This window comes from Amphiprion ocellaris, chromosome 12, assembly GCF_022539595.1.
Source record: "Amphiprion ocellaris isolate individual 3 ecotype Okinawa chromosome 12, ASM2253959v1, whole genome shotgun sequence".
Classification (NCBI taxonomy): domain Eukaryota; kingdom Metazoa; phylum Chordata; class Actinopteri; family Pomacentridae; genus Amphiprion; species Amphiprion ocellaris.
The window spans coordinates 3935840-3959338 of record NC_072777.1 but is presented as its reverse complement, the minus strand read 5'-3'; the positions used below and the strand labels follow the sequence as shown (position 1 = coordinate 3959338).

Below are 23499 nucleotides of genomic sequence, written 5' to 3'. Positions count from 1 at the left end.
TCGTCCTGCGGGCCGGATTGGACCCCCTGGAGGGCCGGCTTTGGCCCGCGGGCCTCATGTTTGACACCCCTGCTGTAATCTATCAGTCGAGCTGTTTGTAAACGTCTGCGGGGGTCGACTCGACAAAATCCCCGTCAGCCAATCAGGACAGCTGCTTCACCACAAGAGGCCTGTTAAAGCTGCTGAATGTGGCCCAGTCACAATGGAGGCACTGAGGACTGTTTGTGTTGCTGCTCCTCACTAATTACTGTGAAAAAAAGCCCTGTCAGACACACATTATTACCAGCTGAGTGTAAACGAATGTAAAACGCACAAATAAATAGCAAACGAGGCCACAGAGTTAAAGAAAATAAGGCTTTATTGCATAATAAGCAAGTACAACAGCTTCATACATGTCTGGGGAGAGGAAACAAAAGTCTTGATGCACTGAAAATGCATATACAAAACATATGTACACATATTTTTGAAACGTATTTGGGAGTTTGGCCAAAAAAAAGAAAAGGGAAAAAAATTTAAATATCAACAAACAGTGGAATGCCGTGTGAGAAAAACACTTTCAAAGAGAACAGAAGTGCAACAAAACACTTATATATGAAGAGAAGCTTATCTGAGAATATATACACTGAATATAAAAACGCATGCATAGTTTATTATGTCGCGGTATTTTAAGGGTACCAAGTCGAGAAGAGGAAATTACATAAAACACTTGTAGAAATCTTTTTCTCACACGCCCGTTATGTATGTACAGAGTTACAATTCAGATATTTGATGCAATATGTAAAAAGAAAATCTGCAGAAAGTTGTAAAATTATAAACAGGATTTATGAATATGGCAACGCAGGAATATTGGGTTAGATTATTAATTCTTTATTCTTTTTTTTTTTGGCCAAGTCTGTTGGGCCACTTTTATCCTTCAAAAATCAACCAATACATCAGCATCTGGTGAGCTCAGATCCCTGCCTGAGAAGCAGGTAGAAGATCTGCAACCTTAACCCTCATGTTGTCTTAACATCCCACACACTCCTCTTGTCCTAAAGGTCCTCCACTAAGCCTCAAAAATAGAGCAGCTTCACTGAATTCTCAACCCAAGATCTATTTTACATGAAGAACCAAAGTGTCCTACATCACACACTTTGTGAACATCTGGATTTTATGCTCTTCAGAAGGCAGAAAGACTGGATTTAACACATTATGAATGTTTTCTTTACTAAAGTAGAGGTTAATTATCACTATTATTGCTGCTAAAGGTACTTCATAGGTGTAAACTTTATTTGTTTAGCGAGAGATAGTACTTCTATATCCTAAGAAAGTAACGGAAATGTTCAGAATTGGCCCCTTTTCCACCAAGCTGGTTCCAGAGCCTGACTTAGCACCAGTTCTTGGTGTTTCCATCAACTAATCACCAACTCCGGGCTCCAAAAACTGGTGCTTTTCAGGCACCAAGTCTTTGCTGGGCCAGAGCTAAGAACTGAGTACGTCATGGGTTCGGGGCGGCATTATGGTGACCAATGATCAACGGTGAAAACACAGACCCGCCATTTTTAGACAGCCAAGTCAGTAGTAGTAGCAATAGTAGTAGTAGTAGTGTTTAGTCTAAGTGTCTTAAAAAACGGTAAATATGGACACCAAATTCAAGCTAAGGCTAACACACCACCATTAAGAATCAAAACATCTCTTCCCTGACGATTACCTGTCTTCTAAAACGTAGTCGCCGTTGCCTGTTACTACGATGAAGACAGGTAGCTACTAAGAGTTTGATTATTTGTTTCTGGATCGCAATGCAGGCTTCACAAAGTCAGGAATGGCACTTGCACGGTTACGATACGCGAACGTTGTTGAACGGCTACACATGCAGTGACGTACTGACGTTTTACGGTGATGCAATGACGTGGCTCCAACTTGACTCCTTGCCAATGGAAAAGCTAACCAGTTCTTAGGAGGCACGAGATTTGAACCAACTAAGCACCAGCACCGAACTAGCACTGGGTTCTTTCTGGTCAAAAAGGGGTACACTTGAAAAGCATTTTTGAAGGGAAACAACAGTGAGCTGTATACTGTACGATGGAATGGAAAACTAAAAAACTCAACAACAAAATACTCATCTTTTCACATCTTTTGAATCATTGCATAACCTACAAAAGAATTTCACTTTAGGAAAAGTCATCGAATTTCAAGTTGAAAAAAGGTAATTTAGGGGGTTTTCTATGCTATTAAACATAGTGGTCGGGTCATTTTTGACCTGAAGACAACACGAGGGTTAAAGTTCTTCTTTCTTATAACAAGAAACAACTTATTAAATACTGATTTGAGGATTTAATCTTTGGAGGTACAAAAAAATAGTCATCAAATTCACCTTTCCAGAGTACAAACAGGCAGCTTCTTATGGTTACATATTTCAATAAGGCACAATGATAAGTTATATACAGCTTCTACTGTACGTGGTTTTCTTTTGGCTACATATATATAAACAGTGAAATTATCTTTATAAATTATCTCCAATTTGGACAAACACTTGCAAAGTTTTTGAAATGCTTTGGGGTAAGAGTAGGGGAGGGCTATAACGCTAGAAAATGCCGGTAATGAGTTCAAACCAACCACATATCCATAAAAACTCAATTTTTCCCCTTTAGTTTGTGTTTAGAGTCGGCTTCTCCTGGTTACTGGCATGTTAGTGAAAACCTAAATAACACACTGGGAGTTTATCAGCAAAATCATGTATTTTGTGGCAAACCGGCAATCAATCACTCATTTGACTGGTGAATGTCTGTAAGATTTTAAGGAAAACACTGATCAGAGGCAGAAGAAGAATCCCAGTTTGGACACTGTCTCTTGTGGCAATATACTGAAGCTGAACAAAGACTGGCCTAAGAAAGATGCCTCAAGTGATTTCCATAAAATGGGTCCAGTGGTCAAGATCATGGGCAATATCAGTGTAGACTGGAATAAACGCCAGCAAGATCTCCCCTTACATTAGGTCTTGGCTGAATGAAAGCAGCTTTTCGTGTGCTATCCATGTCTTTTTGTAGTAGTTTTGTGACTCTTTGTAATTGTTTTTGCAAATCTGTGATAGTTTTCTGTCTTTTGGTGATCGTTTTGTGCCTATTTATGATAATTTGGGGTCTTTTGTGGTTTTGTGTCCATTTGTGGTTGTTTTGCATCTATTAGTGGACAAAAATGGAAGATGCTTCCTCCTGAACAGTTTGGTGACAACCTTAAGGTTCTATTAGACAGGACCAAGGACAGGTCTAGGGTTAGAGTCTTTTGTTTGGCCATAGAGAAACTCCCCTTACATTAGGTCTTAGCTGAATGAGCACACAAGGATCCATATTGAACGTTCTCTGGAAAAATAAGGATTTTGAGAATAATTGTGGTATTTTATAAAATGCCAGTAGCCACAAGAAGCAAAATCACACAGAAAAATAAAGCTGGGATATCTTCTTGTTCACCAAAAAAGATTGATTTAAACTCTTTACCAGGTGTTTATAGCCTCCCCCTAGTAAGAGACGACACATGTGATCACATGGAGCCGTGATCTGAGAAAACTAGTTGAAATGTACTTTCTGTGTTTGAGTGGGAAAGAGGACACAGTAGAAATATCTACAACGAGGCATCTTCAGAAGGAAAACCCAATAAAAAAAAATCTAAAGCCGATGGCAAAGGTGACCACAGTCTGTATAGAAATAAATAAAAACACTTGTTACAATGCTGAAGTAAATACTCGCTGTATTAATCAGTATTCTGTTAAAAATAAAGGAACATTTTAGAACAGTGATTGAAGGAATACTTTTGTTTGGCAAACTCTTTCAGAGTATGGAGTATAGTAATAATACTGCTGCCACCTACTGTTCACGCAGCATAATGCCATTTCTAATGATGGCTGAATAGAAAAAGAGAAATGTAGCAGGCAGGCAATCTCTCTCTGTCAAAACCAAGACTGGATTTCTCAGGATATTTCTGAAGAATTCTAAATAAACATAAACACATTGACACCTGCAGGTAAGACGAGCTGCTGACTCACCTGATCTGTGTGGAGAAGATGCTTGTTCCACACAAAGAAGATTAACAAAATCTGAATACACCGATCGGGAGAAATGGTTGTTGGTGTCTATACAGGCCTAATCCTTTCCTCCCTTCAGGTGAGCTTGTTTGAATTTACATCAGCTTCTCTCTGCCTCCCTCCACCACCAGTTTACCGTCTTCTAGAACAGTCCTGCTCATTTTAAAGTACCGTTGTCATCATCTGGGGCCGTCATGAGGTCAAATTAAAGGTCTCTGGGCTCAGATGAGGCGAGAGTTCTTGAGGAACTGGATGAGGACCTGGTAGACAAACTTGTACTGGGAGATGGTCTGAACCATCAGCATCCTCTGCTGCCTGAGCTCTGAGAGCATGGTGGGAACCTCCACCGGCTGCAGGGGCACGAAGAAGACAAACAGAGTTATTGACAAGCGGTAAATAAATAAATAAAAACACCAAAAAAAAAAAAGTGAGAGACATTCCTTTGTACGCTGGCTGGATAAAAACATGAAATATCCATTAACCTGCAACCTCTCCATACTGTATTTGCATTTTAATTATTAAAAAAGGATCATATTTGGGCTGCACAAAGGTTTGGTGGTTAGCACTGCTTATGCAGTTTGAATGATCTGATTAAGTCCTTTCCTACCTTAAACTGTTAAAATGCTCTTGATATTGTTTGTTTTTAAGTTTGTGGTGACTTTTCTTTTAGTCCTCAAGCTGCAGAATCCAAGAAAAATCCAGTCAAGTTGACTGAACACTTGAGTACATATGTTGACTTGAAAACATGAACATTTGTTGCTGTTGATTTTTTTTCTTGTCAACAGCACAGATTACTCAACAGAAAGTAGGGGTTGAACCACTGTCAACATTATCTGATTTTGGGTATTGATTTTATTTAATTCTTTTTTTCTTTTTTAAGCTAATTCCTGATTGGGCTGCACAGTGGCTTGGTGGTTATCACTTTCACCTTGCAGCTTGAACATTCCTGGTTCACGTCCAGGGTGTCTCCTGCCTTCACCCTAAGTCAGCTGGGATAGACTCCAACCCCCTCTGACCCTAATGAGGATTAAGCAGTGGATGGATGGATGGATCATACCTGATTTTAACTGGTCTGCAAAAATGTAAAGAATGTTTTGCAAAATGTGGTGTGTTGGTGATTGATTGGCTTTCCAAATAGAAGTATTTCAATTTAGCAAATGAAAAAGCTGCTTGTAAATTTAGTGGAACACTATTGTTCAAGTTTGGGGTCATCCAGGCAATTTCATGTTTTCCATGAATCTCACACTTTTATTCATGTGCTAACATAACTGCACAAGGGTTTTCTAATCATCAATGAGCCTTTCAACACCATTAGCTAACACAATGTAGCATTAGAACACAGGAGTGATGGTTGCTGGAAATGTTCCTCTGTACCTCTATGGAGATATTCCATTAAAAATCAGCTGTTTCCAGCTAGAATAGTCATTTACCACATTAACAATGTCTAGACTGGACTTCTGATTCATTTAATGTTGTCTTCAATGAAAAAAACTGCTTTTCTTTCAAAAATAATATTTCTAAGTGACCCAAAACTTTTCAACAGTAGTGTAGGTGTGATGTGATATCCTCTGTTCAAACCAGTAAGAAGCCTAGCTGCTGCGTTTTGGACAAGTTGATCGGCACCTCCACTAAAACTCTCTTCCAGCTCTTTCAGACGACTACACCTGGAGCCCTGTAGCTCCACCATCCACTCACCTCATTGTGCTCCAGGCAGCTGATCATGAGCTCGGTGAGGATGACCACTCCGGTGCGACCCACTCCAGCGCTACAGTGGACCACGACAGGAGGATTGAGGCTCTTTGAGGTGTCCAGCATCGAGTTAGTGTGTCTCCTCACAGACTGGATCTCCTCTAGGTAGGCTGTAGACATTTAGAAGAAGAAGAAGACAAAAAGATGAAGCTACTGTGCTGACTGGGAGGGAAGAGAACTGCCAGTCAAAAGTTTGGACACACCTTCTCATTTAACACTTTTTCTTTATTTTCATGGCTATTTATATGTAGATTCTCTCTGAAGGCATCAAAACTATGAATGAACTAAGTGTAAATCATAAAAAAAAGACAGTTGAAATTAGAAAAAAAAAATGAGTCAACATGTACAACATTTTTTTCAAAGCTCAAAGGTGTTACCAATATTAATTTCTAACTTGTTCCTATTACTAGCTGTCTGGACATGGCCTGCCGTTCAACCCACTCAGCATAAAAGTCCCTGAATTTGTTTTATGTAACCGATGGTTGTAGCAGGGTCATTATTGGCTTCATAGATGCGACGAGGAGTGCAGAATTTTTCTTTTTTTGTATAATCCAGTTAGTGTAAACAGTCTGTTTTTGGTGAATTTTTGAATGTGAAGTTGAGAAAAAAGAGATTTTTTTTCCAAACAGAACTACAAGTCACAGACGATAATTACTAAGTAAGTGAAATATGAAAATCGGACAAATAATTATTTTTTTACAGTTTCAGTGAAATTCGCTGTATTTTGGTTGATTTTTATGTGAATGTTCTTTAGAAACATTTAACATTTCTTTTTTCCACCAAAAAATGTTTGAAGATTTCCCAAAAATGTAGAAAATGTGGTCATCAGAAGTTTCACTGTGAAAATATGTTTTTTTTCCCACATTTTCAAACTTTAAAACGGGTCCATTTTGACCCACAGGACGACACGAGGGTTCCGCATTGGGGTTTGAACCTCTGGCCTTCTGATCTGCAGTCCAGAAACTTAACCGCTGCTAGAATTATATCTACTGACATGAGAGTGGCGTCAGTCCTTTTTTTTTTTTTTTTTTTTAGCCTTCTGCAAGAAACTGAATAAGCATATAACCCAAAAAGTAGGCAGTGAAAAGTGACAGTTCGGTGCCTTTTTCAACTCTGTTTCGTCGCACCAACTGTTGATAATGATCAAAAACAGTCCCACTTACAGAGAAATCCCAGAACATATTCAGGACAGCCCTGCTCAGGCCAGTCGGTGTACTGCAGGTGCCAGACCGTCCTCTCCTGGCCCGACAGCAGGTGTTTGACTTTCAACCCCGTGGTGGCGTAGCAGCCGGAGTCGGTGCGGAACTTTGTGGTCACCTTGAACTTGCCGTGAGTGGCCGAGTTGTGTTTGGAGCCCAGCTTGGGCCAGTAGCGGTGACTCTTGGACCTGCCGCCCTCCTGGGATGGAAGGGTGAGGATGGGAAGTGATGGATGGGTGAAGGGGAAGGAGGAAAGAAAGAGGAGGATGAGGGGAGTAGATGTAAACGATGAGCTCCGATCAGTGACAAACACAGACGCTTTAACTGTCATCCTGTTTCTAACACAACCACAACCAGCTGTCAGCCTCTGAAAAATAACCACATCTGCCGTGTGTGTGTGTGTGTGTGTGTGTGTGTGTGTGTGTGTGTGTGTGTGTGTGTGTGTGTGTGGGTACCTCCTCGGCAGTAACCATGGCGATGACGTTGACCCCCTGCTCCCAGACCATCTGCCAGAAGTCGGCACAGGTGTTGGCCAGCGGACCCTGGGTGGCAATGTAGTGCCACTCCTCCCCTCTGATCATGACCTGGGAAAACACACAAAGAATCAATTAGCGGAGATTACAGCGACTGCAGTGCAATCAACAATCGGCCCGGACACGTGTAAACAAACAAACTGCTTACCGACAACCAAATGTACATGAAAGAAAACCCATAACTGAGCAAAAACATGAATGAATGTGCACATTTTTAATACACCGATCAGGCATAACATTATGACCACCTGCCTAATATTGTGTTGGTCCCTATTATGTGGTCCAAAATGCTCTGAACCATTGGGTCTGGACCAGAGGACCTTTTGTTTACTCTGCACCTTTTGCATGAAAGATGTGGCAGAAAAATTAGAAATTCACCGACTTAATCTCCTTGAGTGCTTTTAAATCCAAACTGCGAGCTCTTGAGGCCGACTCCTCAACATGCACTTGTTTTTCACAACTTGCTTGTAAATTACATTTTTGGTTTGTTTTTTGCTCATGTTTTAATTGTGTTTCAACCGTGTAATTGTAACTGTGTCATTTTGTATTTGCGGCTGCCGATCTTGGCCAGGACTCGTTTTAAAAAGAGGTTGTTAATCTGAATGGGATTCTCCTGGTTAAATAAATAACACAGTACCACATAGTACCAATAGGATCAATGTTACTCACTTCACCTGTCAGTGCTTTTAATGTTGTGGCTGATCGGTTTATGCTGCATATATTAAGACCGTCACCACCAGAGGGCAGTATAAACACGAGTTTTCTTGTATATAAATCACCATCAGCTCCTCTTCTGCAGCTTTTTATCCTCATTAATAATCACAAGGCCACACACAGCACTCAGACACTTTCATTCGTCAGCACACTGCAGCCACAGCGGCGTTACATAATGAGCAGCTGATTCCTCGGGCCACCTCGTGACTGTAAACACTGTATTAAGACACGGATGGGGAATAAACAAGGCCTTTTGTTCTGCGGCAGCTACCTTAAACAACGGGGAAGTAAGAGGGTTACACCGTGATAGGCAGCGATTCAGTGCTGCTTTGGTGATCACATTTTCAGTTAGGAGTACACACAATATGCAAACTCATGCACACACACACACACACACACACACACACACACACACACACATACAAGCCTGTGCACACACACCGTTTGCAACTAAGCATGAATAGAGGGCTAGTGAGAGCAACTCAGGTTGCTTAAGAGGGTTTGGAGTTTGGACAACATTCTTTGGGAATTCCACGAGCTCTGAGAGCTTAAAGGCCCAAACAGGCTTCAATAGCTGCCTTTCATCCTCTGCTCCGAGCCATTCCCTGCTTAGAAATGACCACAGCAAAGACTAGCAGTAAACAGAACGCATCAAGTCTATGCACTTTGTTTTAATTAAGGTTATGTGATGTGGGTGTTGCAAAGCACTTCAAGACTGTAATGCTGTTTAACAGCCAAACAGATAAACTTGAACCTCATGAAGCAATCATTAAGTTTGGCCTTTTTATCAGTAACTAATACTATTTTCTTTTACATTTGTTCAGATTGAAAACTGATTTTATTAAGTCACATAGTGAACATCATATGAGCCACCAGAGGTCATGGATGTAATGTTTTACAATCTAATCTCTCTATATACAGTGAATAGTCCCCAACAAGACTATCAAGTGTTGATTTATAGGTCTTAGTTATAGTGCTAAATATATAATTTTAAAAAATCTGAATAATGTATCGTAACAAAACCATAAAGAACATTTCATATATTTTTATCTGTGCACTAAAAACTGACATTGTGGAGATGTATATCTTTAACATATACATATGTATAGTACCAGTCAAAAGTTTGGACACACCTTCTCATATAATTATTTTTCTTTATTTTCATGACTGTTTACATTCTAGATTCTCACTGAAGGCATCAAACTATGAATGAACACATGAAATTATGTAGTAAACAAAAAAGTGTGAAATCAAGTCAAAACGTTTTATATTTTAGATTCTTCAAAATCGCCACCCTTTGCTTTGATTACTGCTTTACACACTCTCTTTTATTGTTATTTTTTTCATTGATGTCTCTTGTAATTGTGGGAACATTTTTTAATCATCATAATATTTAAAACAATTATTATTATTAATGGAGCATGTGTCCCACAACAACCCTGTTAGCAAAACTTTTTTAGCTGCTAGAAGAAGAAAACAGTGAATCACATGAAACACTGGAATTAACATCATCTAACAGTTTTCCTAAAGAATGAGTAGAGCAAAGCTATGTCCTCTCTTCTATTTTTCATATTTTCATAACATTGTCAGCCTTGATTGAATGTCTCACTCTACCTCATATTATCAGGATCAGATTAATTCTTTGGACTGTTTTCCATCAGTCAGTTTGTCCTCTTGGTCAGCAGTAACAGCAGCTAAATATCTAGCTTCTACTGCTGAGAAAAAGATCACATTAGCATGGATTAGCAACCCTGTTACTGTGATTAGAGTAGGGTTAGCAAACAACACATAAAACATGGAATTAAAATGCTACCATTGATGTGGAAGCTGAGCCAATCAAGGCCTTTGATCGTTTATTACCTATTATTGATGAATATGGAGCAGAAAATTGTAAAAGAAAAGGTTCTTTTTCCAAAAATGTTGAAGCCCAAATGTCCTCCAGTTCTGGAATGAGCCATCTATTGACCAATACATGCTTACTGACACTTTTGGACAGTTTACCCTCGACCTTTAGGGCCCACCTTGATATGCGAGGCATTGATGTAGCCCGTGTTGTTCTCCTTGTTGGGTACCAGCTCCACCCGATTCTCTTCGTAAGGAACGACGTCACGGAAACGGTTTCTTTCTGCGTTTTCGGGCAGAGTCGCCGTGGTGATGACGCAGTCGCTCCTCTTCTTGGGCACCTGTTCATACTCGGTGAAGACCCGCTCTTCTTCTAGCTTCAACTCCAAGGTCTTACACTGTGGACAGAGAGGAAGGAGGAGGGGGTTAGTCGCTGAAGACCAAGCAACACATTATTCAGAGGTTTTCTCTTTCAGCCCCCAAAAGGGCTTTTATTGGTTTACATTCCATCATACCTAAGAGACCATTGAGACCAGGAGAATCCAGACGCCTCATTATAATATACGCACACATTTCTAACCTCTCACCATCACTCAAAGCTGAACGCTGGTTTCAGTATCAAAGAAGCCGAAGCATGTGTACTCCATGAACACAGCTGTGAAAGAGCAGCAGGCAGCAGTGGGGGGACTGGTCCTGGTGGGGGTACGTGTTTATTAGGCCAGTCATGTTTGGGAGGCCAGAATCTTCTTTCTCTGCGGCTCGCTCTCTCTCTCGGGTCACATTCTTAACATACCAGCAGGCCCAGAGGCGATAAGCACCACCATGCCACGCGTTCCACAGCCCACTTAGGGTTTGCCCCCATTAGCTTAGCAACAGTCGGGACAAAGGCCGGGTTTCACACCTCCGCACTCAGACAGACAGGAAGAGGGAAGTGGAATTCATTCCATTAATGCTATTAGAAGAGACCGCTTTGGAGTTTTATTGTGACAAACATCAGAGAAATGATTTGTAAGTAGCTGAGATGCTCCTAGCATAAACCTGAAGAATTTGGGCTTAAATGTTTTTGCAATTCTTATTCTTTAATTTAAAAAAAAGTCTCTTAATCCAGAATAGAAGCATGAATGTATTCATGTGATGTCATTTTTAGTCAGAATTAGGTCAGTAAGTGAAGAAAGTGAAAAAACAACACAGATATTAGGATATTTTAGTAATATTTTAGCAGCTGTCAGTTAAAATTAAGCTTTAAAAGTAAAAAAAAAACCCCAAAAACTACAGTTTTCACCAAGATTAAAAACTTAATACAGAATAGAAACATGAATGTATTGAGGTGATGTAATTTTTAGTTAGAATTTATTATTTTAAAGTTATTTTTAGCAGCTGGGGGTTTAAAAATAAGCTTACAGGCAAATAAATCTTATATTTTCACTGAAGGTTTGGTGCATATTAACATCTATGGTAATATAGTAGCAACAAACAGCGGCCTATAAATGATCTCAAGCATGTAAACATATTTTTCGAAGTTCAAAAAGTTGTAAAAGCAATAAGGGTATTAGCAAGAGCTTCAGAATAATAGCCAAGATGCTCCAAATATAAATTTGAACACTTAAAATTTAGGCTTGAACGTTTTTTAAAATTCTCGTTCTTGAAAAAAAGAAGACAATTCAAAATAAAAGCATGAATGTATTGATGTGATGTCAATTTATTTAGATTTTTTTAAAACTTTTTTTTGCAAAAGTAGTTTTAAAAACAAACAACTACTCAAATTTGGGCCTGATTTTATTTTTTTTTTTTTAAGTCTTCCTCTTTACAACAAAAGGCAGAATAGAAGCATTTTTGTATTTATGTGAGGTCATTTTTCATACTGATTAGTTTTTTAAAATATCTTTTAGGGTATGTGAGCTAAAAAGAAGCTTTAAAAGTAAATAAAACTGAAATTTCCACATAGGTTTGGTGCATATTAAGATCTACAGTAACATAGTAACAACAAACAGAGGCCTACAAATGATTTCAACCATAAAAGCACATAATTTTTGAATTTCAATCAACACAACATTCAGTCTAAGTGGAAAAGCAATAAGAATATTAGCAAGATCTTCTAAAAAAAAAATTACTGAAATGCTCCAAATATAAACTTGAACAAGAAAAATTTGGGCTTGACTTTTTAAAAAAAGTCTTCCTCGACTAAAAAAAGGCAGAATTTTCCATTCAGATTAGTTTTTTAAAATATTGTTTAGCACTTTTCAGCTAAAAAGAAGCTTTGAAATAAATAAAACTGAAATTTTCACAGAGGTTTGGCACATAAGATCTACAGTAATATAGTAACAACAAACAGAGGCCTATAAATGATTTCAACCATAAAAACAGAGTTTTTTTTTATGTTCAATCAACACGGCATTCTGTTTAAGTTAAAAAGTAAGAAGGATATTAGCAAGATTTTCTAAAAAAAAAAAAAAAATCTGAGATGCTCCAAATATAAACTTAAACAAGAACAATTTGAGCTTGATTTAAAAAAAAAAAAAAAAAAAAGTCTTCCTCTTGAGGAAAAAAGGCAGAATAGAAGTATAAATATATTTATGTGAGGTCATTTTCCATCGGATTAGTTTTTTAAAATATCTTTTAGCACTTTTAAAGTAGATAAAACGAAAATTTTCACAGAGGTTTGGCGCATATTAAGATCTCAAATACTGTAATATTCAACCATAAACACACATATTTTTTGAAGTTCAATCAACACGACATTCTGTTTAGGTTAAAAGTTAAACTTTAAGCTAAAATGCAATTAGGATATTAGCAAGATCTTCCACAAATTCTTCACAACACACAGTTAAAGTTCCTCAGAGAGCAAGCATCTTACCCTTTCGTCTGTAGCTGCCTTGGCGCCGTCCTCCGCCGGACTCTCGGGAACCGGCATCCGGGCCACGTAGAGGCCGTTGAGGGCGGCCATCATCAGCGGCCTCTTCATGGAGTCCACGGACATCTTCTGCCTCTCCAGCGTCTTCAAGAGAGAAGAAAACCCCGGTGTCATGGTTACAGGTGCCGGCAGCATTTCGAGACTGACTGACCCGCCATGTCCCCAGTGTAGCGACCAGAAGTGGGTGGAGAGAATTCGGCATGCACGTGCCTTTGTGTGTGTGTGTGTGTGTGTGTGTGTGTGTGTGTGTGTGTGTGTGTGTGTGTGTGTGTGTGTGTGTGTGTGTGTGTGTGTGTGTGTGTGTGTGTGCCGTTAGTAGGACAAACCTGGCTGCACCAATCCCCTTCTATTCAGCCCACAGGTGTGAAGTAACAACAGCAAAGCCTATTAAGAAAGACTCACACCTGCTTATCTGTCTGTTTCCTTTCATCCCTGTTTTCTCCTTCCTCACACCTTTCTGATGCTTTCATCTCCGTCTTTACCCCCGCCTACCTCTACAGATCGCACCCTCTATCCGCCATCCTGCCGCTTTTCCTCGCTCCACAACACTGACCCACATTGCGCAGTCCCTCCTTCATCCGAGGATTACCTCTCCTAAGCTCCGATGCTATTAAACCTCCAGGACAGCTCCGCCCTTCCCCTTTCCACCTCCTTCATCCCCCGGTGGGACAGTCAAAACAACAGCTTGGGGGTCAAAAGGGGTACCCTCCATGTATGAGATAAAGCAGCTGGTGTAAATGAGGGTTAACAGCTTTTGGAGCTAGCAGCAGAGCAACGTTTTGGCGTTTCACTTAAAACACACATCTGCACCAGGTCGACCATCACCATGGCGATTATAAGACTGAACTTATACCTGGACTCTGGCGCTGTGTCAAATGTTTGCGCCTCAACAGAAAGCTGACCTACACCTAAGAACACCCAACCCAAAGAATAAGCCGAGGGATTTGCAGGGCTTTCAGCTGCCTGGGGGAATTCAGAGCCTAGTGCTGCCCTCTTAGGTGCTGAACCCCAGATTACTGCTAATCAAGAGCCACGAAACCAGCGAGCAAACAACAGACCAAAACATTTAAAACTGTACCAGTAAGGCAGCCTCATTAGTCCTCTGACATCCTGTCTAAAGCTACTGTTACTGACAACAAAATATGAAGTTTATGTTGATTATTACATTGATTAGCCCTCTGGACCCCAAAACCTACCGGCACGTTTAAAAGGCCGGTTATGTATATACATTTTCTAAGAATGACACCAATTTGTCTGAACCAGAAGCTGCAAAATTGAATTTTCCTCTTTCCGACAGTCCGAGAACTACACACACTACCATTCAAATGTTTGGGGTTACTTAGAAATGTCCTTATTTTTGAAAGAAATGCATTTTTTTTCAAAGAAGATAACATTAAATGAATCATAAATCCAGTGTAGACATTGTTAATGTGGTAAATGACTATTGTAGCTGGAAACAGCTGATTTTTAATGGAATATCTCCATAGGGGTACAGAGGAACATTTCCAGCAACCATCACTCCTGTGTTCTAATGCTACATTGTGTTAGCTAATGGTGTTGAAAGGCTCATTGATGATTAGAAAACCCTTGTGCAGTTATGTTAGCACATGGATAAAAGTGTGAGTTTTCATGGAAAACATGAAATTGTCTGGTTGACCCCAAACTTTTGAACAGTAGTGTATCTTTGATGTTAACACCGGAAACCTTGACAGAACCTAAGCTTAAAATCAGTGTATTTCATCAAAATCATGGTATTCTACTGGTCTTGTTTAAAAATTTGCCAAAAAAGTAAAGATTCTGTTTAAAAAAAAAATAAATAAATAAATCTGTGCTGAGAAATCCTGAGTGACTCAGCTGCAACATTCACAAGACACAAGAAAATTCTTTACTTTAAAGCAGAAGCGACATGTTAGTAAAACATCTATAGTATGCAGAGTCACCATTTTTTTTTAAAGTATTGGTAGCATCTGTAGGTACTCCAGAAAAATGCAGATTGCAGTATCATTTAATATCTGTAAAATTAATATTTAAAATCTAACTTTCATTTTCTCTTTTTCTGTAATTATTGACATTATAACTTTGTCACATTGCACTTAAGACATTTTTCTCCACTGCTATTCATGATTGTGTTGTTTCCATAGAGGAGCAGGACTTTTTATTGCAGTTAAAAACGATCCCACTGTGACAGAAGCAAAAAATGCCCAGACAGTATTTCGGGTTCAGAGGGTTAGTAAATGACATGTATTATTAACCCTCATGTCGTCCTGCGGGTCAAACTGACCTGTGTTAAAGTTTGAAAATGTGTGGGAAAAAAAACATATTTTCACAGTGAAAATTTCCACATTCTCAACATTTTTGGGAAATTTTTGAACATTTTTTGGTGGAAAAAAAAAGAAATGTAAAAAAAAAAAAAAAATTTTTTTTTAAGAACATTCACAAAAAAATCAACCAAAATCCAGAGAAATTCCCTGGATTTTGGTTGATTTTTATGTGAATATTCTTAAAAAATATATAAAAAATTTTACTGATATATATGTAATCGCTTTAGATATTTTTAGGATTTCTTTGGAAGATTTTTACTCATTTTTTGAAAACATTTACAAGAATTTTCTTCCCAAATTTGGGGAAGTTGTTTTTTAATAAAACTTTTAAGGAGAAAGCAGGGACAAAAGCAGGGTTAAAACTACGTTAGTATTGCCATGAATTAAAACCTGAATGTAAGACAGATGAATGAGTCTTACCCTTTGAGCGAACTCCCTCTCCACGATGCTGTCCTCTAAGGAGAACATCTCCGACACTGGCCTCTCTTTGACCGGCTCCTTCCTCACCCTCTCCTTCACACTGGTCAGGTCCGGTTCTGAAATGGAAGGACCTAAAACTCCTCCGTTCACCCCGCTCTGATCCCCTCTGGTCAGCGTTCCACCACCACCTGCACCACCACCACCACCCCCACCAGCTCCAGGCCCGCCAGCACCCTGATTCTGTCCAGCTTTCAGGGTGCAGCCGTGGGTTTGGTTTGGGTCCGCTGGTCCCTGGTTGCTCTGCGGTGCTTGGTTGTGGTTGTGGTGGTGAGTGTGGTTGTGATTGTGGGCGTGGGTGCGGATTTGAGCGTTGCCAGGTTGCCGGGGAGGTCCGGGGTACTCTGGAGGGGGTTTGTTGGGCAGTTTGGCCAGAGCGGCCTGGAGCTGAGCGCTGATGCTAATGTCCTCGTTGAGGCCCGGGATCTGAACATCCAGCTCAGGCCTCTCCTCTTCCTCCTCCTCCTCTTCACTCTCACTGCTGTGTATGAGCATGGTAGCGTTGGAAAGAGTCTTTTGATGCTGGTAGGCCACGGGTGCAGGCGCCACAACAGAAGCCTCGGGCGTATTCTGGGCGGGTATCTGCATGGGCAGCTCCTTCGGCTGCTGAGGTGGAGGTTGGGGTGGAGGCTGAGGTTGCGACTGAGGGGTCTGTGGCTGGGGCTGAGGGATGGACTGAGGCTGAGAGGGCATCACATGTTCTCTGAGAGTGTTCCTCCGATGAAGAGGAGCATTCATGCCCTTCATCACCAGGCCCTCCATCCCTCCTCCTCCTCGCATGCTGCTGATCACCTCCATGCTGTGCCTCTTGCCCAGGGTGGAGCGGTGCTTAGCGGCTGCAGTTAAAGGCTCGCTAACCTCCTGCAGCGACTGGTGCACCACGGCCGAGCTGTCCGGCTGGAACGTCTTGACCGACAGCTGCACCATGCGGGTAACCAGCTCCGGACTGCTGCCCCCGATGCAGCGGTGGCGGTGGCTGGCCAGGTCCGGTGTGCTGGTGGCTGGGCGGAAGGAGCTGGAGGGGTAAGGAGGAGGAGGACGCGACATGTGGTTCCTCAGCATGTTAGCCGTAGCAGCGTAGCTTCCCATGTTGGTCCCCTGCTGTTTGGTATTCGCCAGCTCAGGCGTGCTGACGGTATGAGAGATGGAGCTTCCTACACCTCCACCGCCGCCTGGACCTCCATTGACACAGGGGGAATGACAGGGGCCCTGGCTGCTGGCTGGTCCTCCCTGATGGGGGCCGTGGGACACCGGCTTACTGTAGCTGATCTGCAAAACAGACAGTCACAAAAAATAAACTGTGTGAGACGCACTGAAACCAGGAAGCTACAATAATAAACAAGAAAAACACTCCAGTGTTTCCTCTACATTCATTTAGGAGTGGCAGACTGCCATTCCTAAATCCCAGAGGCCGCTCCTTCAAATTTCTTTCTTTTTGTTGTCACAAATCCCCCACCGCTGCATGTCTCCACCTTCACAGCAGAATTCTGCACTGTGTCGGGTACTCGCGAGTACTAAGGGACTACACATAACTATCTTGCTCAGTCTCTACTCTTTGATACGTCGTGTTAATACAACGTTAATTAATCGTGAGAGTGCGGCCTTGATAGTGATGTCATGTCCAGCACCCAGGCAGCAGGTCAGAGTCAGAGGAGTGACGTCTTGGAAAATAGGTCAGCGACTTACTGGAGAAAAGTTATTAGCTGAAGATAACTCATAATAGATTTTACAAGTTAAATAAACATTCACAAAATATTGATAGCTAGCAAATGTTACGTAGCATATCAGCAGTTTCAGTTAATTGGGCCCAGTGCCAACTCAGTGTCGCTAATGTGAGTAAACTAATTGATAGCATTAAGCTGTGCCACGATCTCACAATGATACAGAAATCTTTAACAGATCTGTGGATCCAGACTATAAGCCGCATCACTGCCAAAATCTAATCACTTGGTCCTTGTGTCATTTCTGATCTTCCCTGAAAATTTCATCCAAATCCGTTAGTCCGTTTTTGAGTAATGTTGCTAACAGACAGATTCACAGATAAACAGACAGACAAACATACATGATCGTCACATAACTCCCCCACATTCCTTGGCAGAGTAATAAATAAACCAAACACCGAGCATTTCTCTGTACCTGTGGTGCGTACGGTCCAGGACTGGGGCCCAGGTTATGATAAGGGCCCCTCTCCCTCATCTCCGGCTGGCTGTACACCAGAGCCTCAGGCTGGCGGTAAGCACAGGCGTTGCTGATGTTCAGGCTGCGCAGCGATTGGCTGTGGAGGTCGTGGTGAGCGGGAAGCATGCGCCGCTTCTGCCGCATGACGGCATCGTACTCGGGCGTGGGCCGGTAGGATGGAGCGATGATGGCGCTGTGGCGGTGGCTGGGGATGTAGTCGGGGCGCATGAGCTCGCTGCCGGGGATGCTGAGGTTGGAGGACATGGGCGAAGGCGGGACGAAAGTCTGGGAGCGGTTGAGGGAGCTCAGGCTGGGGCTGCTGTACATGCTGCCATTGGGCACGGTACCGTTTCGGAAGGTAAGGTCCACCAGACTGGTCTCTGACTTGTAGTAAGGGTCGTCATGGAAGATGCTGTCTGCAGAGCCAAGGAAAAAGGAAGAATAAAAAGGAAGAATGATGAAATCTGAGTTGCAAACAGGTTTTAACTATTTATACACTATATGCATTTAACAATCTGAACTAGAAAGGCATTGAAAGCCACGATATCTTTCAAAAACATAACCAAATATACAATAAGATGCCATACAACACCATACGATACAATAAGTAAGCCTTTATTAATCACACATTGGGTAAATTTGCATTGAAATGGCAGGAAATGGGATAGTGCAAACAGGAAACAAACAAGAAATACCAGTAAAAAATAGTGAAAATAAACTAAAAAATATACAGAAGAACTAGATCAGACTGTAAAAAATTCCTTTGAACGTGGAAATAACAACATTGCACACATAAATAGCATTGTACAGATTCTTTCCTGAGTAAAATTACTGACAGTGAAGTATTAATATTACACTGACAGAGAAATACAGGGGGTCCTTGACTCAAAATCACTTTATTGTACACGTCTCAAGATACATATTTTTTTAAAATCACCAACAATAGACGATTTGTATTAAACAGATTCTTCAAAAAAATAAAAATTCTCCAACTCCTTGCTGGAACTATGAGACAAGAAGTGATTCAGCTGCGATGAACAGTCAAGTGCCAAAAATGCAGAAACTATTCAGGTGAACTGCAGGTTGTGCTTCCACAAAAGACAACACGGTTCCCCAGTGTTGGAGTTCAACTTTTATAAATGCAAAAGAAATAAAGAGTCCTTGCGGCACCCTCAAGCAAAAATGATCATTGTTGGTTTCTGGTTTCACAGCAGCACCAACCACCTACGAAAAACCAGTGAGAATGTTATTCCTCTTTATTGCGCCGAGTATTCTCTCGTGTGAAACTATCTGAAGCCCACAAGAAGGCAGACATGCATAATCTCACTCCGCACAAAAACAGAGCAGAGTGCGATGCCTGAGGTCACGCTGCAGAGTGATCTCACACCCACACAGAGCAGCACACCCAGAATGTTTTTCCACTCGCTCCGTTTTACTGTGGAGCCGACATGAGTGGAGCTCCTCGGATTATAAGGCAGCCCGAGTGTGTGAAGAAGTCAATGAAAGAGCGGAGCACAAATGAGGTCACCGCTGTGCGCCCCAAACGTCGGGCTCTAATTGGCTGGGAGATTGTTAAAACACAAATGGGCTGTGAGTCACACGCCTGATGGGAAAGACACAATTAGCCGAACTTGAATGCTTTGAGTTACTGTCAGGGAGAATCACGCTGTGGTTAAAAGCAGCGAGGAGGAGGGGGTGGAGCTGAGTGTTTGAGTTTTACCTTGAGAGCTTTGTGTGTCCTGATAATGTTCTCCATACTGGGAATGCACCGACTGGAAGTTACAGGACTGGGGCCGCGGCTACATGAGGAAACAAATGTGATAAAAACACAGTTAAAGTGTGACATTGTAAGCTTTTCCAAATAACCCTCTGAACCTCGAAACCTTCAGTCACGTTTGAAAAGCATTTTAGGTCTTTCCAGAATTGGAGGACATTTTACGTTCCACCCATCAAATTTCAAATAATCCATGTACAAAATACTAAAACATGCAGTTGTTGTGTAAATGTTTTTGTCCTGAGACCAAATCTAAAAAAATAGGAGAAAAGAATGTTTGAAAATATTTCTAAAACACCAAATAAGTCTGGAGTTCCCCCTAAAATATCATTTTTCTCTTGTCCCACTCCCTGAGGACCAAATTCAATCTCAAATAAAACAGTTAAAATGAAATTTAAATCTCCTTTTTTGTTTTTCATTGATATCTCTTGGAATTGTGAGAACATTTTTTAACCAACATAATATTTTAAATAATAATTATTATGCATTGAACATGTGCCCCACATCAACCCTGTTAACATAAGCTTTTTAACTGCTAGAAGAAGAAGAAAACAGTGAATCACATGATACATAACATTGTCAGCCTTGATTGAACGTCTCACTCTGCCTCATATTATCAGGATCAGACTAATTCTTTGGACTGTTTTCCATCAGTCAGTTTGTCCTCTTGGTCAGCAGTAACAGCAGCTAAATATCTAGCTTCTACTGCTGAGAAAAAGATCACATTAGCATGGATTAGCAACCCTGTTACTGTGATTAGAGTAGGGTTAGCAAACAACACAGAAAACATGGAATAAAAATGCTACCATTGATGTGGAAGCTGAGCCAATCAAGCCTTTGATAGTTTATTACCTATTATTGATGAATATGGAGCAGAAAATTGTATTTAAAAAAAAAAAAAAAAAAAAAGGTTTATTTTTCAAAAATATTGAAGCCCAAATGTCCTCCAATTCTGGAATAAAACTTTTAAGTAACTAAAAATCACCAAAAATACACCATCTATCAGATCAAGTGACTGTAAAAACCTAAAGAATCACTGGATTAGCAACTTTCAAGTGTCATTCTATTCAAAAACGTAACCATATCTAAGCTTAAAACTGTAATAATTCATCAAAATCCCATTATTCGATGTGGCTCAGTTAAAAATTCACCAGAAATGCACCAACTGCGGTAGCCAAATTCTGTAAAAAACTAAAAATTCTGCATTTTTCAGCACAACTTTGGACCCACTACCAACTCAGCTGCAACCAAAATTCAGGGACTTTTCTGTTGAACTGGGCTGTATTTACACCGAGCAGATTGCAGACAAGAGTGTAAACAATTTTAAACTGTAAGTAGCAAAATATTTAGAACATGTAGAGCCACCATTTTGTTTTCCAGCATCATCACCACTTGTGGGGAAAAATGCTGCATGTTTTGATTCCAGGGTTGTTCAATTTTTGTAAAAATAAATAAACAATGAAATTAGATTCTTTATGATTATGGCATTGTAATTTTTTTATACTGCACAGAAGACATTTTTGAGTTTCCTCTGCTTCTAGTCACGGCTTTGCTGCTTCTATAGAGGTGCAGGACTTTATATTGCAAAGAAAAATGAGCCCACAATGAGCAAAAATAAAGGATATACTATAAAAACAGGAGCTAAAGGGTTCAGGGTTCATTACTTCTTTTTTCTTATCACATCTACAGAACAGGTGATTCAGGTGTTTTCCAGGTTGATAAATCTGCAAATGACCAAAGCTTTCCGTCGTCCAGACCGTCATCTGAGCTCTCAAATGGCCTAACTGAACACCCATTGTGCCACATTTAGCCTCACCATTGTCTGGCCAGCAGGGAGGGAGATGCAGAAATCACTGCCTTCATTGTCGCGCCGGAAATCAGACCAAGCAACACCCTTGCTAACTTTCCAACAACACCCACCCCACCGCCAACACGCGTTAAAAACCGAGGCTCCGTGGCACAATTAGGAGCCGCCCCGATCGGATCTGTAACCGTTTCTATGCTCCCTCCATATTCTCCCTGTTTCTGACTCCTTTATGCAGGCCAGAGGCCGTAATAAAAGACCATAAAACCACTTCAGAGCCAACAAGTGCTTGTAAACGTACCAGAGAGAGGCGGTGGGTCCAGGTGGGTCTCCTCCTGATCGGTGCTGGGGAGTGAGTCGGCCTGCAGAGAAACAGCGACGACACACAAGATGGTTCACAAACTATGAATTCCAAATCATCAATTCCAGACTAATATCATATAATTTGGCATCACGTTTTACACAACCTGAAGTCCATTTTAAAAGCTAAATGACAGACAATATTGGATATACACTACTGTTCAAAAGCTTGGGGTCTCCATGAAAACTCACACTTATATTCATGTGCTAACATAACTGCACAAAGGTTTTCTAATTATCAATTAGTCTTTCAACACCATTAGCTAACACAATGTAGCATTAGAACACAGGAGTGATGGTTGCTGGAAATGTTCCTCTGTACCTCTATGGAGATATTCCATTAAAAATCAGCTGTTTCCAGCTAGAATAGTCATTTACCACATTAACAATGTCTACACTGGATTTATCATTCATTTAATGTTAACTTCATTGGAAAAAACTGCTTTTCCTTAAAAAATAAGGACATTTCTAAGTGACCCTAAACTTTTGAACAGTAGTGTATTCTATTAGTAGCAGCTGCTCGGCCTCGAGACTCACTCTGCACAGATCTTGTTCTGTTTGTAGAATTTGTGTCTGGCCGTGAAAAGACGAGAAATGTACTTGGCCATTTCCATATCCTCCTGCGGATACAAACACAGAGAAAAACATTGATACTTGAAAGCAGCACGACAGCTTTATTTACGGAAGCCTGAATTTCCTTTGTATTTGTCTTTCTGCGGCGATGCTTTTGTGTTTATATTTCCACTTTAAACCTTGTAAGAAGCCTGTGTGTGTGTGTGTGTGTGTGTGTGTGTGTGTGTGTGTGTGTGTGTGTGTGTGTGTGTGTGTGCCTGTGCGTGTCTGTGTGTGTTTCAGCGGCGAACGCAGACACAACACCCACCATGTGAAAAATGATGGTGTCGTCTCGGTTCGTTATCTCCACTGTGATGGCTGCCTTGTTGTGTGCGATGGTGCCGATGTCCTTCCACCTGTCTCACACACACACACACACACACACACACACACACACACACACACAAACCAGAGTTGAAGTTTTCCTGCATATCTGCTCATTTGTACCAGCCACCGGACAAAATGAGCCAAACGGAAGGACAGTCTCACTTGTGCAACATGATGGTTCGGCCGTTTCTGTGTTTGACAAACACTCCGATGAACGACACGCCGAGGAAGACATCGTTGGTGTAGTTGTCCTGTGGAAGAACACAGAATATCATAAGCACACAGTCAAGTTTTCTCACAATCAAAGCAGCCGGTCGACTTGACAGAGCTGTAAGGAAGGAAGATAAGGGTGATGAAATGAAGAGTTCTATATTAAAAAACAGCTGCCAGCCGAATAGCAGACAACCTCTTTAGGTCCAGACGGCTATTTTATTACATTCATTTTTGATTCTAATCAAGTTTTGATTCATGTGCATTTTACAACCAAAACAAACAATACAAATATGATGAGAAATCAATGAGATCCCTGTAAGCTCTACAAATCTGGTGTGTGCTCGAGTCAGAGGTGGAAAAAAGAGACTCAATAAACACATTAAGAATTGCATTTACTGCACAGAAGGCATCCTCGTTAGCAGAGCTAC

At 40.9% G+C, this 23499-nt stretch overlaps 1 protein-coding gene across 2 annotated transcripts in view; it reads right to left on the bottom strand.

Moving 5' to 3' along the window:
• Positions 1-340: 340 nt before the first annotated feature.
• Positions 341-23499, bottom strand: part of LOC111584659 (protein tyrosine phosphatase non-receptor type 14) — a 70156-nt gene continuing 46997 nt past the window's right edge. For both annotated transcript variants that reach the window (XM_055015773.1, XM_055015774.1), the window contains exons 8-20: positions 23021-23109; positions 22800-22887; positions 22457-22539; positions 21861-21921; positions 19702-19780; positions 17940-18397; positions 15747-17072; positions 12949-13089; positions 10274-10492; positions 7461-7589; positions 6970-7204; positions 5753-5916; positions 341-4407 (exon numbers count right to left, since the gene is read on the bottom strand). In XM_055015773.1, coding sequence (XP_054871748.1) covers positions 4279-4407; positions 5753-5916; positions 6970-7204; positions 7461-7589; positions 10274-10492; positions 12949-13089; positions 15747-17072; positions 17940-18397; positions 19702-19780; positions 21861-21921; positions 22457-22539; positions 22800-22887; positions 23021-23109 — 3201 coding nt within the window. In that variant the 3' untranslated portion in view covers positions 341-4278. The remainder of the gene's footprint in view (positions 4408-5752; positions 5917-6969; positions 7205-7460; positions 7590-10273; positions 10493-12948; positions 13090-15746; positions 17073-17939; positions 18398-19701; positions 19781-21860; positions 21922-22456; positions 22540-22799; positions 22888-23020; positions 23110-23499) is intronic.